We start from the raw sequence: 18484 nt of genomic DNA, 5'->3' as shown, positions 1-18484 counted from the left end.
AGTTTTTTTTCTCATTCTTTCTTTAAATAAATGCTACTAAATTACCTAATGTGATTTACAATTAATATTAAGTTAATGATACTGAACAATAAAGATTTGATAACAATTTATATTATTAAAATAAATTTTAAAATCATATTAATCATATACTAAACTTTTTCTGTTGCATATGTTACATTTAAATATTTGAAAACGATTATAATTAAACTACTAAAGCTGTCAAAAGTCTCATATAAAAAATTGTGATCAGTAATTTAAAAATTTTGTTATAGAAAGATACAAATGATCATAAATCCATACGAAGATTAAGCATAATTTAATAGATACTATTAAATATTCATACTAAAATCTTCTGTCTATCTATTTAAACATCAGTTAAATTTAACTATCTACCATATAAAATTTTATAAATGATGACAACAAAAATTGATAAATTTTTTAGTTAAATTTTTTAAATATATATCATATGTTAATTGATAAAAATTCAAACACTTTTATAAATTTAACTTGATCAAATCATAAAAATATATTTTACATATCTTTTGTTATTATTTAATACATGTTTTATAAAATATCCCATTCTAGGTGCGTGGATTGTTTTTTTTTTATAACTAAAAAGGTGTTTTCACCTCTTTGCCGGAAACCCAAGCATTGTAAATAGTCTCTCCCACCGTGAGTTGAATCCAAGTGGCGAAAGTTACAGCCGCAACCCCTTTACCACTAGGCCAACTCAACGTTATATGAAATGATTGCAAGATTCCGTAGGAAAGTATTACTATTGTATAGGATAAAGGCTGAATCCAACATGCAGGAATACCATGCACATGAGCAAAGGCGCATTTAATTTAGGGATTACTTGTCGTCTAGTTTTTTTTTGTCTTATTGATTGAGACCAAATGTTGAGTTCAATATTTCCAATTTTGAACTACTATTATATTTACTTAAACAAGATACTAGATTAGTATAAATCCCAAACTCCTCTACAAAATGCTGGAAACAAAAAATGGAACCAAATTATTGTGAAGAAAAACAAATGTACACTAACTAGACTTGAAACTTGCTTATATAAAGACTTAAGGACCACATTTGTTTCCCCATCTCCTCAACAACAAAACTCAGAACAAGACAACAAAAACACAAAAACTCTCCCCTAAAAGATGGCGATAATTTGCACAACACCAACGACATCTCCTGCAGAGAAAGAACAAGAACCAAAACAAGATCTTGAAAACGACCAAACTCCTCCCTTAATCTTCAACCCTTCTCTTCTTAACGTCCAATCTCAAATCCCAAACCAATTCATTTGGCCTGACAAAGAGAAACCTTCAATTGACATTCCCGAGCTCAACGTCCCTTTCATCGATCTTTCGAGCCAAGACACAACTCTAGAGGCTTCTAGACTCATCGCAGAAGCTTGCACCAAACACGGTTTCTTCCTCGTCGTCAATCATGGAGTCAGCGAGTCGCTCATATCCGATGCTCACCGTTACATGGAAAGTTTCTTCGACATGCCTCTCGCCGGGAAACAGAGAGCCCAAAGAAAACCTGGTGAGAGCTGGGGCTACGCCAGTAGCTTCACCGGAAGATTCTCCACCAAGCTCCCATGGAAGGAGACTCTCTCTTTCCCGTTTTCCAACGAAATAAGTGGATCAAGAACCGTTCAAGATTACTTCTCCGGTACATTAGGACAAGAGTTTGAACAGTTTGGGTACGTGTCCTAAACCAGAACAAAGAAATATAAAACAGAGCAAAAAAAACAAATATGTCATGTATATGTTCCTCTGTTTTCTAGCCTTGAGTAAACCGGTTTCTTATAACGGAATTATTAAACCGGAAATAAATTTGACCGGCTTTGTTAATGTTTTACCCCGGTTAATATGTTTACAGGAGGGTGTATCAAAACTACTGTGAAGCAATGAGCAGCCTGTCACTCGAAATCATGGAGCTTCTTGGTCTTAGTTTAGGCATAAAGACAGATCATTTCAGGGAATTTTTTGAGGAGAATGATTCGATAATGAGGCTAAATCATTATCCTCCATGCCAAACACCAGATCTCACATTAGGTACAGGACCACATTGTGATCCAAGCTCTTTGACTATTCTTCACCAAGACCAAGTCAATGGCCTTCAAGTCTTTGTTGAAAATCAATGGCAATCCATTCTCCCCAATCCTAAAGCTTTCGTCGTCAATATTGGTGACACTTTCATGGTATAGTTAATGATCTAAAATGGAAATACATTTTGGTTACTTCTATAAAGATAGTTGATAAATTTTGGTTATGTAGGCTCTATCGAACGGGATATTCAAGAGTTGTTTGCATAGAGCGGTTGTGAACAGAGAGAGCGCGAGGACATCAATGGCTTTTTTCTTGTGTCCAAAGAAAGACAAAGTTGTGAAGCCACCAAGTAAGATTTTGGAGAAGATGACACCAAGAAGATACCCTGATTTTACTTGGCCTATGTTCCTTGAGTTCACTCAAAAGCATTACCGAGCAGATGTCAATACTCTCGATTCCTTTACAAATTGGATCATTACCAACAAATTCACCGTCTAAGAAACCAAGTTACCATCGAAATCAATATTCATTCTTAGTTACTGGCTCTTTTGTTCTCATGGTGAAATGCATTCCCATGGTTTCAAATTTCAAAACGTTTGTATATTTTTCCAAGAATCACAGTGTGGAATATGAATGCTTGTTAAACCAAAAACCTAAACATACTAAGTCCAACGATCAGTAGACAGTAAACAAGACAAAATAATTTAAAGGGAAACAATAAAAATAGAAGAAAAGAAGATGGAAAGATAGAAGATGCAAAGATGATAGAATACCAGTTCCAGAGATTTCTTTGATACCAATTGACAAGCCCCTGGATAGAACCGGATCTCTGGAAGGGCAGATGGATAATCCAAGATAACTTGATCAAGCGTGAAACCTTAACCAAGGGTATATTAAACCCTTGACTCAATGCTCGACACGTTGAATCTAGGGAATGCACAGGCTTATAACGTTGGTGATGGTCGTTGGATTCATAGAATGGCGACATAAGTAAAGATGGAGATTCACTTGATACTACCGGTTTTATCTCAGTTTTACACCAAATTAAATATCGAAAAGTTCCCGAATGAACAAACATGAGAATCACTCTCAAAAAGGGTTTCCAAGAATAACAAGAAAAGTCTGTATTTCAATGGAGATTACAACTTATTTATTGGACTGCTAGTCCTCTGTAAAGTAAAACTATTTAAGTGTACTGAAGTTAAGCAAAGACTAAACTAAACACAATGCTGCTATTTATGTAATATTTCTAATAAATGTAATGTCATAATAAGTCAACGTTATAAAAAAACAATGCTACTAAATGTTTGTTGAACATCTCTTGGTCTTATTTGACTAATTCACTCCAATGTTCATCACTTTTGACCAGAAATTGAACAACTATTTTTTACTATTCTTCGACTTGTATCGCCTCCAAAATGGGCTCAACTATCCTCTAGACATTATTTGAAAAGTGATTTGCCACGTGTCATCACCACATTGATTTTGAAAGAAAAATAGTGACATGACATACTACTAATGATGACATAGCTTGAATTTAATTGTGACATGAACATTTACATTTAGGGGGCGACTGGTTTTTCCGCTACCACCCGCAAACGCAGCTTTTGCGGTTAGTAGCTGTTGTCGGCGGTTTACAACAATCACTCAAATCGCTCTAAACCGCTTCAAACCACTCCGAATCTCATAAATTCAAAAGCTGGCTCCAGTTAGCGTTTGCGGTTGCGGGAGGGTAAATTTTTTTTCTGTTTTTTTAAAACAATATATATACAAAAGTAAAAATATTTAATAAAAAATTTAAAATTGAAATTATGAAAATATTAAAATATATCTATTATATTTTAATTAATAATATAAAATTTTATAATAAAAAAAATTTCAATAAATTTTCAAAAATTAAAATTATAACTTTCTAAATATAAATTTTATATTTATTATAATTTTATGATTTTTGATATTTTTATAATTATATTAAATGTAAATATTGTTAATTTATTATTTGACTGTTACCGCATTTGGTAGTTAACCAGTCATAAGTCACCCGCAAACGCACCAATTTTTAACCGCAGTACCAGTCGTACAAATCTATTAAAACCGCTAGAAACCGCAACTGCCCGCATCCACAAACTCCCGCAACCGCAACCGTAACCGCTGCGTTTGAACCAGTCAGGCCCTTAATGTCTTTTATAATTTTGCTAAACTTTTTAGAATATGATAATAGCTCATATATCATCATTAATATAATAAAAATAATATAATAGTTGAAACAGAAATATAGTCATAATTTAAAAATTTTAAAATATTCTTGAATTCTATTTTTTATAATTATATAAATTTTATTAAAACAATTCTTCAAAATTTTAGGTAGTTGTTTTAAAAAAAAATAATGTAATTTTCTAATCCCAATACCATTAGTTTCATTATAATATATACAAATTTTTTAAATTTTATTTAGTTTTACGTTTTGATAATTATATAACTAACAAAAATTTCTCTTAATTGTTTAGAATTTGATTTAATATATTTTAATCAAAAGAAATAGATAAAAAATCTTTCCGAGATTAAAATTTAATATATACACATCTTATTAAATATACATTTAAATAAAAATATTTATTGTTATTTTTATCTTAATTTTACATTTAATTTTAAAAGTAAATTCTAGAAAATAATAAATCTAAAATTAACAAAGCTTTATTTTAAATATATTATAAAATTTAAAATTTTGATTTATGAACATGGTGCAGGAAAACACCTAGTATATATAACATATCCAATGTATATATTTCATTGTTCTCCATGTCCAAAATTTCATATATAAGCTCAATGAGTGCATCTTTGATTTGCTTGAGTCGTGAGTTACCAATATGATTTTTGAGCTTTGATATTTTTCTTCTTAATCATCTTGATGATTTCTAGGATCATATCATCAACAGTGGCCGGACTTCAAATCAGAAAGCATAAGATGGTGGAGAAATCATTGCTGTTGGCTGAGTATGAAAGTGTTAGTTAGGAAAAACTTGGATGCAGTGATATTCACCACTGTGTACATTTTATAGGATGAAAAGATCGGAATCCCAAATCAACAAGGGTAGGGAAATTTAATGTTACATAGTGGGAGAGGTTTGGGTTGAAACCCATAAATGAGAAGCTTTATTACTTGGTGTGAAAGACAGTAGAGGTGTTACGAAGGCGGTATCAGAGAGGGTGTGGAAGCAAAGTTTTCCTAGCCGAGGAAGAAGATGGAAGCTGATATGGGCTTTTGGTGGACTAAGATTGGTTAGTTCTGGGTCACATCAATTATATAGCCTTGTAAACGACTAACAAAGGACGTTAAACCTCGTTTGTAAGAATATCAAGTGTCAAAAGAAGGAACATTCAATGTTGAGATGGCTTCCTTAGAAGAGAGAGAGAAAAAAACTTTATTAGTATAGATATGATTTATGTGAAATTCTTATTCGAGATGCAGGTTGTGTCACACATTTTTTTTAATACCCTCATGAACAAAATCGATAACCTATGTTACATATAAACATTGACTGCTTCGTTATTGTTACATTTACCTTTATAACATCATGAGAATCTGATAAGGTCTTTTTAGGATCCTAGTATCAAAGTAGAATAAAAGTGTCAATCCAAATTCTAAGTCATTTTGAAGCAAAGAGAATGCAAGTAATGCTTAATCTAAGTGCAATCAAGGTAGTTAAGTGATTTTAATTCAAGAACCAAACAAACAAGAGCAATAACTAGAGTTTTCAGTCAAATGATAAGGTAAAAACCACATGATTAAAGCAATTTAAGGTAATTAAATCCAAGTCAAGGTGTTAACTTAAAGCAATCACAAGTTCCTATAGGTCTAGAATACAAATAAAGATCAATCCTTTCCCAAGGTAGAGATCACTATGCAATCATGAATCAAACATCAATTGCCATTGGTTTAAATCATTCAAGCATGCATTATATTCAAGTCTACTACTCATCTAGCAATCCTAACATCAAATCCCTTTGCTTATTCAAACTAGAGCAATATTAAGTTCAGTCAAGCATTTTAACAAACACCTTCCAGTTATAAAATAATTTATTATCAAAATGAGAGTGATCAATTCAAATCAAGCATTAATAACACTCAATATGCATATAAACAAAGAGATTTAATCATTAAACACCTTAAATCTTCATTAACCATCCAAGATCTACCTCACTCATGGATTCAAAAGGTAACTACTCACTAATAGACATGATAAACCCAATGGTGATTTAAGGTCAATCATTGATTAGCGATCAACAGAATCCAATAAACACAAGATATATATGTGAAAAGAAGGTTTGTGTTTAGATAGAAAACAAGATAATCCAATCCTTTAGGTCTAAAAAATATTTATACTAAGCTAGAATATGAACTGGGTCAACCAACAATCCTGGGACTACCCAACTAAAACATGGATCAAAGCTATTTAGTGTCTTAGCCGCAACCGTCTCTAGCCCGCGATCTTCACCCGCGAAACACATGCAATGGCCGCGACCAATACATCATGTGATCATCACTCGCGAAGCACCCTTGTAATAACCCTCACGAGCAGATATAATTTTGGTCGAGAAAATTCTTTAAGATCAGTTCGAAGATTGATCGATCAGAATTTAAATAAAAATCGACACGGTGAATTAATCTCGACGGGGCTGTCTTTTGGTCGAAAAACCATCTCTTGATGGTTCTGGTCGAGTGTTAATTATTATTGTCGATTTTTATTCATGCTGGGCGAGTTTATTCAGAGCAGGACGAGATTCGAATGATGAAAAATATTTAGTCGAAACAGTCCGAAAAATATCAACAAAACTCTGAAAATTATTTCGGAACAGTCACATGTCTTGCACCTTCTAGCCTACTTGCTTCCTCAGTAATTAGGTCACATGACATGCACCTACTTGCTTACCTGCTTGCTCATTAGAAGTCACATGCTGGTCACAAGCTGTTTGCTTCAGCTGCTTGTATCTTTCTTCATGGAAGGGAAATGTTCAGCTGCTTGTGCTGCTTGGTGTGCTGAAGCATGTCACCAGCTGTCTAACCTTAGATTTGTCTTTTGTGGGAGCTAACCCTCATCTGAAGCAACTCCTTATGATATAAAATACCCTCTTCTCTCCTCTGGACGTCCTGTTACTGCAAGAAAAACCAGAGAAAAATTCAGAGAGAAAGAGAGAAAGAAGAGAGAAAAATCTGTGAAAAAAACTAGTTGAAAAATTCAGAAAAAAATGCAGAGAAGAGAATTGAGCATGGATGAATCTTTCTCACCATCCTGTGACTTTAATCAGTGTGTTCTGGTGTGGTTAAGAGCTGAAGGTTTGGTGTCCAAGAGTTTAGAATCACCCAAGTTCTTTAGCCTTTGATTTTATCGGTATGAGATCAGTTTTGTTTGAGCTTCAGTTCTTGTTAGGTAATCAAAACGTTTTAGTCTGTTTCTGATCTTGAACCTATCATGGGTATCTTGTCCTGATCAGGTTAGACGTGTGTTCAGCTTGAAGTTTGTATCAACCAAGTTCATCTTAAAGCTTGAGGAAATCGGTAAGCCATAGCTACTAGTTCAGAGAAGTTTTGTTTGGAACAAGTGGACTGATTTGTTAAGCTTCCTGTCCAGATTAGTTTTTAAACCTGTGTGTGGATTGATCTTGGTTCAGTTATGTCCCTTAGATATGTTTTTAAAGGCTTAGCTGAACTGAATTATCCTTCAACCGAACTGAACTGCTTTGAACTAAGCTGAGTAAAGTTTCTATTGGAATCAACCTGACTGATCTTGTATCCACACATTCTGAATCAGGAGTGAAATGGAGTGTTATTAGTTGAGCTCGAGTCTAGTCTTCCCTAGCCAATCTCATGGAATCAAAGGTGAGTCTAGATAGATGAGTGGTGAGTAGTAAATAAATATTTCTTGATTGAACGTACTGATTGTAGATGATTGATAGGCTTTGTCTCTTGATCAATATTGAATTGGTAAGGTGTTTACTTAGTGTAAACACTTATTAAATATTTATGAATGATCATAGAGGTTTATTACAAACCTTAGTACTTGTTCTCAAGTACTAATACATATGTATAGTATTAAATATAATTAAGTATGGAAGTATTAATCATGTGAAGTCTTATTATAAACTTGTCTTCCAAAATATTCCCGTATGAATGATGATTACCGTGAATTGGTCCTGCGATATGGAACAAGGTCACGAAGACACGATGATGGGGTCGCACCCTGGAGGCCGTGTAACTGCATGCAGCGTTAGATGTTCGATCTATGAATATCTGATGGCGATGATGGTGATGCTAACTTGCTACACTCATTTAGCCTTTGTGGTTTCTCGGGTCTGGTATATATATATATATATATATATTATATGAATGATATGAGAGACGGGAATAGGAAGTGAGGTATATGATTAGATTCACAACGATGGAAGGATAGACCTTGTATATAAATATTCAGTTATGGAATATATTTCCACTGCATACAAATGAAGTTGATTGCTTGAGAATATTATTAATATATGTTGGGGTGAGGGACTAGGCTCACTGAGTAAATTAGTTACTCATGACTCATTTGTGATGCAGGTAACCAGTAGACGGGAGACCTTACTCTAGGACGGGAAGGAACGTCATTAGCCAGCGGTAGTTTTATTATCTTTGCAAAGTCATTTTGATATATCTTATTTATAAGATTTGTAGACCGAAAACCTCGAGGTTAATTTATAACAAATTTTGTAAGATGCCTTTAAATGATAAATATAAAGATTGTTTTTAAAGTATGGGTTCCATATGATATTAGTCCTTGTCCGGACGAACTAACTATCGGATATTTTTTTTCGGGTTGAAAAGCCTAGAGTGATATTCGATAGGAGCGTTGGTTTTCTTTGGTTGTTGGTCTAAGGTGATCGGAGGTATTCTGAGAACTTCGGATCGACCATCGAGGAACATCGACCGTGTCATTTCCGGTCAACTACGATCGGGGGTGTCACAACTCTGTCAGTTTTGACGACACACTGCCGCGGGCATGACTACCCTGCGAAGGATGGTTGCGGTGAGGGTTCCGTTTCGTCGACACCTTGCCGTGATCAGCTTCTTCCTGCGAAGGTTGCCCGCGGTGGTGCCTCCTCTTTGCAGCCATCATCTGGTCGCAATTCTCGCCTGCTACCACGCCAGTCTTCATTATTTTAAACGTTTTATGACCTCTTAAGCTCCAAACCTGATTAGCACTATAGGTATATATGATTCTAAAATATCTATACTATTAAAACATTGTTTCTGTTTTTTTCTTTATTGAAAAACTAAATTTTACCTAAAATGCTTTTACTTTTCCAATGAAATTTTAATTCTCATTAATAGCATATTAGCCTATAGCTACATATGCAGTCCAATAATCAAGAATATTCATTAATTAAATGCTCAAATTTAAAAACCATAAGTATCATTTGAGAAATCATTTTATTATACACAAATGAAATCTAATCTTAAATTACTCCATAAAATCAAACTTTTAGTGGTCATACTTAATCATATACATAAAAATCATAAAGAACTATATCTTTTTGAAAACCCATTATACACATACAATATTTCAGTATAAAAACAACTTTAGCCAAATGTTTTTATTCTTTACAACATAATTACTCAAAATTTCAATATAACAATGTACTACAACAATATGACTACAGTCCATCAAGATCACATTAAACTCGACCACATGATATATCATATCAAATCATTTTTTATAAAGACTACTTCCAACTGGTTAATAGCGGGTTTTGAGTTTTACCGGATTTCTTTCAGATTTTTTGTTAACAAATTTTTCATTAAATCTGAACCGGATTATATACATGGTGATGAGTCTACTGGTTTGACCACGGATCTGTGTTGGATATGAAAATACTACTTGAAACTCAAAATTATAAAAGTTATAAATCATGCAAATTTTATCAAAATAGTCATAAAAATAAATATTTGTGCTTTGAAAGAACAGGTAAAAAAATAGTAGTAGCTACAAAATCGAATTGGGATAAAAAAATAGTGGAGATTAATGGTTAGAACTATAATATAGAATATGGCAAGATAAACTCATTTTCAATTTAAAATCGATAATTCATATTGTTACTACATTTCAATAATGAGAACACATTGTTCTTCAATATATAATATATATATACTATTAAATCATACTTATCATGCTTAAATATATTTTGAACAATTACCATCCTTTGAAGAAAAACAAATGATAAAAACATAAAAGTTCAATTGTATTTGAAACAAAAAAAATAATGGTAGTTTTAATCAATTTTGGATCAATAAATGAAAAATAAATCTGCGTTTTCTAAGCACGGATCAAAATCTAGTATCCGTTTAAATGTGAAATATGGCGCAGGTGAACTGAGACAGGTGATAGAAAACAGCCGCCATTTCGGTTTAACCCCATGTTGGTTGCTTCTCCCGACACACACCCTAACTTCTCATCAGTCAACAATCAAATATCTTATTCCTCCTTTTGTTTCTTTTTAAAATATATACTCAAAAAAAAATTATATATTAAGCCTTTTATGGTTGCAGGAACAGAGACGAAGCAAACCTAAAGACAATTATATGGGCGGTGGAGTCGTGGAGAGTATGTCAAGCCAGAAGATTAAAAAGGTGTTGTTTGCAAGTGAATTGAAGGATTTTTTGGGCTATAAATCGGCCTCACGCTTGGCCAGCTTTGACATTGTTAGAGGCCTTTGTGGTATTGGAGAATGCAAAGTCGAAAGTATAGCCAAAGATGTCAACAAAGTCGCTTCTTTCATTGCTCAAAGTGTGATCCAAAAATATTTGGTCCAATTTTTATGTTGCGACAAGCAGGCCCGGCTTTTGGATAGTGCCCATGGTGCATTTGCACTAGACCCAGTTTGTTTTTATAATTTTTAAGTAAGAATTTAACGTTTTTTCTAGAAAATTTTAGAACTGTATTTAAAAAAAAAATTATGTATGTTATTCTCATATAAACAAAATCTACGCAGGCCACAGGGCCCAATATATGATTGAGCCGGGCCTGGCGACAGGAGCCCCGGTTTGGTTGAATGAGGATCTTTTTGTAAATGAAAGAGATAGCCTGTGATGTGTTTTGGTGATGGCGGGGTATTAGGTTCCGGCCGGGGTTTGTTGCTGTTAGGGAGTGGTTGGGTCTGCTGTTTTTCTCAGAGGTATAATCGTGAAGTGCCATTCTCTTGTAACGATGGTTTATGATAAAGATAATCAACTCTCGATTGAAAAATAAAGAAAACTATATTTTAAGCTACAATTGCTTCTATTTTTGCATATCATGAGTCCAGCGAAAATATTAGATATTAATATATTATCCGCTGCTAACTACTACTCACTACCATCTCTCAAAATATTCGAAACGAAACGTTGCTCCAGTTTCAAAGCTGCCAAAATTATTAAAAAGGGACAAAGTTTTCTCGGCTGGTGGTCAAAACCTAAATGTTGATCTAAGTTTCCAAGATTCATATGTGAACTAAGAAAATATAATTAAAAGGACTAATACGAGGATGAACTGGCAGACTGAACCTGAAGCAGGTGGTGGAAGCAATCGGCTGCGGTTGGTCGGTTCTCCTGGTTCGGCTCCAAACACTTCCCTTGAAGTTCTCTCAACATCTTTGGCACATTAGTCAATCCACAAGTCTTTATCATATAACCCACTCCCCATACATCCACTTTCACCGCATGCAACCCTCTCTCCATCTCCGGAGCTTGCCTCCCATTCTCCTCCTCCTCTTCCTCGTCCATAGACCGGTGCGGGTTAAGCTGCGGGGACTCAGCCGCTTCGTCAAACCCGCAAACGAACCATTCCGCGTCCGATGTGGTTGTCGTCATTTCCGCGCTTCTCATGACATTTTCCCATCTCATGTCACGATGCATGAACGAAAGGTCATGAAGCGCAACAAGAGCTCTCGTCACACACATCAGAGACTCGATAAGCTGATCAACATTACATGGTTTGACTCTTACACCACGTGGCTTAAAACTCAGTGATAGTTCCTTCTCTCTTGCACTATTCAAATGCTCCGCGTGTGGAACTCTTTGGTCGAGAAAATCGTAGATTCCTTTCACTACACTCCATTTTCTCTTGCTTGAGTAATACTTAGTCACCGTGTTAGGGGTTATCTCGGTTACGAAATCTCTATGACTAATTCTCTCGAAGTCGTTGTAACATAAATGCCTCATAGTGCACCGATCTGCAAGCAAATGTAAAAGAGAAGCGAGACGGTAACAAGGAACCAAGGCCTTGATTCTGTCCGACGGTGAAGAGACGTCGAATGAATAAAGATCAGTGCAGACCACTCGGTCTTGCGAAGAACGGCTCAAAGCGCAGAAGGTTACGGTGAACCCTATTGCGTGGTAACCAAGAATGTAAGGAAGATCGTCGTACGACCAAAGAATCTTTTTGACCAATTGAGAAGAAGGAACAGCTGCACCTTCGCGTACCTTCTCGACCTCTTCTCCTCTCCATAATCCGAATCCTTTTACGAATCCCACAACGTTTGGCCACTGATCTTGAACGTTTTCAACAAAAGAAGACGAATCCGGTTTGCGCAAAACCACCATATCGCAAAACTTTGAAACCATCCGGTTAACGCAGTCGTCCCAAAGAGGGATCAGCGAGTCTTTGCTGGAGATGACGGAATTAGGGCTTAAGCGGAACATTACGGGGCTGATGATATCATATGTGACTGCTCTACAATCTAGAAGCTCCGTTGTGGAAGTGGAGAAGAAGAGCTCTTTCCCCGGCGGCAAGTCTTTGTAGACGTCTCGCCGGATAGGAAACCGGAGATTTTCTGGCGGCGGTTCTTGAAGGTACCGTCCTAGCTCAAATAAGCTCGGAGGATTTGCCGCCGGGACCCGCAAGCTACTCAAGTAATGCTCTGATGGGTCTTGGAACTCCAATGTTGATATTGCTGTATACGCATTTGTTCACTCGTTAATAATACAAATTAACGACCTTTAAACTATAAGATTAGAAAAAGACTTACATTTGTTAATTGGCACTGCGAGTGGAAGCTGAGCTCGATCAATCGAATTTGCCATATTAACTGAAAAAATTATAACGTATGAAGATTAGAGTTTTAGTTGCACACAAAAAAAAAATTTACATTGGAGTGTGCATTGATTTTCCTCTTTAACGTTGTATATATATTTTTTTTTACTAAAGCTTTATTAATCAAACAAACCTGCCATATTAATAGCTAAATTCTCTGGAATTATGTGCATTTGTCTCTATAGGATTATTCTTTACATTTTCGCGCTCTACTGGATAACTTTACAGAGAGGTTCAGTGGACTGATATCGTAGATCCATAATATTTCCTCGCTCTATAAGAGTGTAGAGAAGATTCATAGGATTGGTTTTCCTCTTTAATGCATGTGTGTGTTACCTGAAGGTGAAGGAGCAGATGATGATGTTGACTTTTGTCTTCCAAAGACTTTAAGATGTTGACCAGAAATGAATTTATCCAAAGAGAATCCTCTAAGAGGTCCATCTTCAAAAGATTCCATTGTACAAGCCACCATGGAATCATCCAAGTAGGTGAGCTCGTCTGCATTCAAGAAACTCGACCCACTAACCCTAATTCTCCCATAATCAACCTCTCCTTCTTCAGCCCACAAGTTAACCGATTCCTCCCAGGTTAACCGTATTTTCCCAATACGACGAAGATCTTTTAAAGATGAAGAGGAAGAAGGAATCGTCTCAAAAGAAGGATTGAAGTATGACCTATTAGAGAATAAACCTGACCCTCTACCAATGTTGTGTGTATACGGATATTGAGGATGATCATCCCCAGCTATTGATAATGCTAGTCTCTTCCCTCTTCCTAAAAAATACATAATTATTTTTCTCAAACATTATAAAAATAACGAAAAGTCATAATTATAAACAGATTCAACTTCATTTTTATCAATAAATAATACCAGTTTCAGCTCTTAAGCTTCCGTATTTATCAAAAATAATCTATTAAGATTTAAAACACAAATTATATTAGTAATTAATTTGAAATGGAAATTTCTAGTTAGTTATTGATATAATTTATGAGAAACTTTTGAAAATGATAGCAAGACAATTAAAAAAAATATAATGCACAAGCCGTATGCTATAATTGACTATCAAATAACAATGCACCTTTAAACAAGTCAATCAAATAATAAATAAACAAAAATAGTAAAGAAGTAATAAAAAAGATTTTACCGATCGAAGTGATACGGTTATTATCAACATCATCGTCTCTTGAAGTCATGAACGGTGGATGAAGAATAGGAGGAAACGTCTCAGCAGGAGGAGGTGTTAAGGTAACGTCAGCCGGAGCTCCGCCACTACTACGTTTAATAGACAGAGCTCTGGCACGTGGACCCATGAAAAGAGCAAGTTCTTGGTACACTTCTTCGTCGAAAGAAGCGGGAAGTCGATGTTGTTTCCTCTCGTAAGGAGAGAGCCTGAAGTAACTCTTACCATATTTCTCTCTATCTCCTCCTTTCTCCCACTCGTTCACTTTCCTAAACTCACCAAGCATGTTGTCCCATTTCGTACCGGCGATTTTTGAATCCCGGTTTACACCGTTCCGGTTAAGGAACTCAGCTACTTCCCTGTCTTTCTCAGCCCGTGTTTTCCCTCTTCCCTCGCCAGACCCGGATCCGGAACCAGGCCCGGTTTCTTGTTTTTGGTACTGGACTCTCCAAGCTTTTGCTAGCCATAGCATCTCGTGTGGTTTCCATACAGGGCTCACGTATTTCCCTTTTCTGAATTTATGTTGAAACGACTCCGTTTCGAGTTGTTGTTTCTCGGTGTTAATACCTTCTTGTTCCAGCGGTGAAGATGCGGCGGTTTCAGTGGAAGAGGCGGCTACAACGGCAGTGGAAGGGGACGGTAATGAAGGGAATGTGGCAGCAGTTGGTAAGGTGGAAGGTGACGGCAAGGCTTTCCATTGAGGTGGAGAAAGACCACTGGAAGAGATGAAACGTGGTCGTTTGGGGATGATCGGAGCTCCCGGAGAAGAGACGGTGGAGATGAAGATCGGAGAAGGGTGGAAAGATTGGTGATGGTGGTGGATGGGTGATGGGGTTGGAGTTTGGTGATCAAGTGAAGAATCTTTAGGCGAGGAGATTTGATTTGGTGATGGTTTTGTAGCATCTCCTTTTGTTGTCTCACCCATTTCAAGAAGCACTCAAATTAAAGAGTGGATTAAAAATAGCCCAATATGAGTTTTTATTATTAAAAAGAGAGAGAGAAGGGAGCAAGAAGAACCAGAGAATCTATTTTGTTTGATCTTTTGAGACTCAAGCTGATTTAGTTTATCTGCCTTTGGGGTTTATGAAGAGTGATGAGTCAGACGACTATTAGGGTTTCTTTTTAGCTTTTTGGTGGGCTTTGCTTTTTGCAGAGAAATGAAACGAGTGGTGATGTTAGAACAACCTCTTTTGGAATTTCTGGCAATGTGAGTATCTTGTACCAAAAAATAAAAAGAGCTAACAATATAAAAATGAGTGGGTTCTCAAATATGATAACTCTACCCAAAAGTATTTCAAATAAAATTGCTTTTAAAACCAAAATATATTTAAAAACTTGTACTATTTTCTTATATGTAAACAGAAATTTAAATACAAATACTATTCAATTTTAATCAGTCTACAATAGTAAAATGTTTATTAGAGTAGGCATATCCCTTTAAGGCTTTCGCTCTGTTGTTAATATTTTCAAAGGTAAATGATTTAAATATCACAAAAATTATGATAAAAACAAATTTACAAGAAAATATTTAAATAGCATTAATTAAAAATAAAATGACTAAATTACTTGAAACCTTGAACCATTATCATAGTTTACCTCTTAAATACTAAACCATAATCACTAAACCCCAAACCTAAATATAAAATTAAAAAGTATTTTAAAATTTGATGTAATGCTATTTCAGAAGAAACTTATTTTTTATGGTATTTTGAACAAAATGTATTTTAATACTATCATACGACCTTTCTCTATAAATAACCTAATATGTGACATTGTATAAATTTTTGCCAAGTTATATAAGATTATCGTAATTCCTATTTCCTCTTCCTTTCTATGTTTTTTTAAAAACCACAATAAGCTTTTGTTTCACCCAAAAAAACCAGACTGGAAAAGCCAAATTAGCCTTAATTCTTTGACTGTTTATATTTTTGTTTGCATTTGCTTAAGTATATATTTGCAAATGAGTTATAATTTTAGTTTCTTAAAAAAAATCAATACTTATTTATTTTAAAAATGATAAAAGGCAAAAAGATACATTCCTTAATTACATAAGATAGTTTTCCAGAAATATATATTTTAAAGTAATATAAATACAGATATAAAATGCTATAGTTTATTAATTCACATAAATATAAAAAACACTAAGTACAGATATTTATCTCAATCGAGTTTTTTTTAGTTTAGTTCGCAAATGATTTACAACAGTATTCAAATATTTAAATCTTGTCAAATGAAAGATGAAACAAATAGATCATTTCTTACATTTACACTTTCAAATGGAGTATTGTATTTTATCTCACATGATAAACACAAAGTTACGGTTGAAAACAATCGTTTTTATTTTTCCAAAAAAAAACAATCGTTTCTCATTAAAAAAACAAAAAAAAACTATCGTTATCGAACCTATCTACAAAAAAAAAACAAGGGCTTACAAATTTATATGACCGACAGTAGATAACAAGATACCATAGTTTTAAGAAATATACACTATTTTTGTGACCACACATTCAGGTAAATTATGTTTTATCTAATTTGTAAAAATGTATGTAACATTTATTAGTGATGGATATTTACAGTCATTAATCAACCAAAGCATGATTTGTTTAAAGTTAAATATAAAAAGAGATACCTGTGGAACCTGGCGCAAATATACTACTCAGTTTTTGCTTAACGTTGATGTTTGATGTTTGATGTTTAAGACTGCAAACGCGGCTTAAGAATTAATTTCTCTGCTTTATTATTTTGTTTTGACATATTATTATAATAAGGTTTTTAATACTCCTTTTTCTTTTGCACCAATGTAGAATCTTTGGTGATTTTTGTTTTTCGCTAATTATACAAGAAATAAACAAATTAAAAAGAGAAAAGAATAATAAATATCGGAGGAAAAAGGGACTGAGAGTGTGTGTTTTGTGCGATAAAAGGGAGAGGGGAAGAGATGTGGACACATCGGTTCCATGCTTCTGCTCCATTGACTCTCATGCCAGTTTTACCTTTTCCGAGTTCTTTAACTCAAATTGTTTATTAATTTTTATCAAATTATAACATTACTAAAAATACTTTAGTATTAAATTTATTTTTTACTATAAATAGTTACAACATGTATCGTTTTACCTTATATTATTGTGTTCTCCAGCTCAACCCCACTAACCAAAGCAATTAAACGGAAAAGTTAACTATACACCAAATCGTTGTTAATTTTGTCTACAGCGTCAGCGGTGTCCAAGATCCAAAATTGTTTACCTAATTCTCAATCTACATAAATTGGTGATTAGATTGTCACGATGTTACATATAAATTTAATACGAAAATATTTGGTCGATTGCGCCTCAACTCTGGTTATTCCAAAAGCGCATATTTTCAGAATCGAGGGTGAAGGTTGGAGTTTGAAGATGAAATGAACGCTGGAAACATTACCCCGGCCCTTTTAGCAAAAAGAAAAAAAACATTATCCCGGCCTTGATTCGACATATATATGTGTGAGTATGTAATTATGCCCGTCTCAATGTTGACTTTCCAAACTTGAATTTGTTCTGTTGGACTTTTACTAATGTGCTACAAGTAAATTAATCGATGATCTTATAACTTGTTTGCAAAAAGAAGAAGAAGATAATCTTATAACTTGAATATGATAAGTACTTGAGGGAAATGTAATGGGGGTAAAACATATAGTACGATGTCTTAAATAACAAACCGTTAAAACACACAGAAAACAAGTGAAAAATGATGGGCACGATCACCAAACCATAAAAACTCATCTCTCTGTGCTATTTCTCCAAATTTAAAATTTAAAACCCTAGTCTCTCTTCCTATATATACTTTTTCTCTCTCTAGGTCGGCTGCTGCTCACCTAATTAACAGACCATACACAAGCACCTTCTGTCATCACTTTCTTGTCACGAAATTTTCGATGTGTTATACACAAAATTAATTTATTGTTTCCCCAAAAGGGCACATACACATGCTGATGCCTCATCAATGAAGGTAAAATTAGCTTTTCTTGTTTTAACATTTCTAGAAAGGATTTGTCTTTGTTTCCACATCTATTTATAGGGAGGCATCACTTTCTTAGTTCTATCTTCGACGGTTGATACTATATCGACATTTTTTAATCATTTTTTCTATGTTATCCGGAGTGTAGATT

At 34.5% G+C, this 18484-nt stretch overlaps 2 protein-coding genes across 2 annotated transcripts; one reads left to right on the top strand and one right to left on the bottom strand.

The window, feature by feature from the left end:
- The first annotated feature begins 981 nt into the window (after positions 1–981).
- LOC106398347 (gibberellin 20 oxidase 2) lies at positions 982–2715 on the top strand. The gene is made up of 3 exons (XM_048742739.1): positions 982–1708; positions 1888–2209; positions 2286–2715. The coding sequence occupies exons 1-3, from the start codon at positions 1158–1160 to the stop codon at positions 2553–2555; spliced, it is 1143 nt and encodes a 380-aa protein (XP_048598696.1). The 5' UTR covers positions 982–1157; the 3' UTR covers positions 2556–2715.
- An 8812-nt stretch (positions 2716–11527) lies between these two features.
- LOC106422957 lies at positions 11528–16867 on the bottom strand. Its single transcript, XM_013863747.3, has 4 exons — positions 14305–16867; positions 13496–13933; positions 13095–13154; positions 11528–13019 (listed from the first exon to the last, which is right to left on the bottom strand). The coding sequence occupies exons 1-4, from the start codon at positions 15263–15265 to the stop codon at positions 11602–11604; spliced, it is 2877 nt and encodes a 958-aa protein (XP_013719201.2). The 5' UTR covers positions 15266–16867; the 3' UTR covers positions 11528–11601.
- Between the last annotated feature and the right edge of the window lie 1617 nt (positions 16868–18484).

This window comes from Brassica napus, chromosome A10 (genome assembly GCF_020379485.1).
Source record: "Brassica napus cultivar Da-Ae chromosome A10, Da-Ae, whole genome shotgun sequence".
NCBI lineage: Eukaryota > Viridiplantae > Streptophyta > Magnoliopsida > Brassicales > Brassicaceae > Brassica > Brassica napus.
Note: the sequence above shows the minus strand (reverse complement) of the source record. Positions and strands in the feature narration are given on the sequence as shown.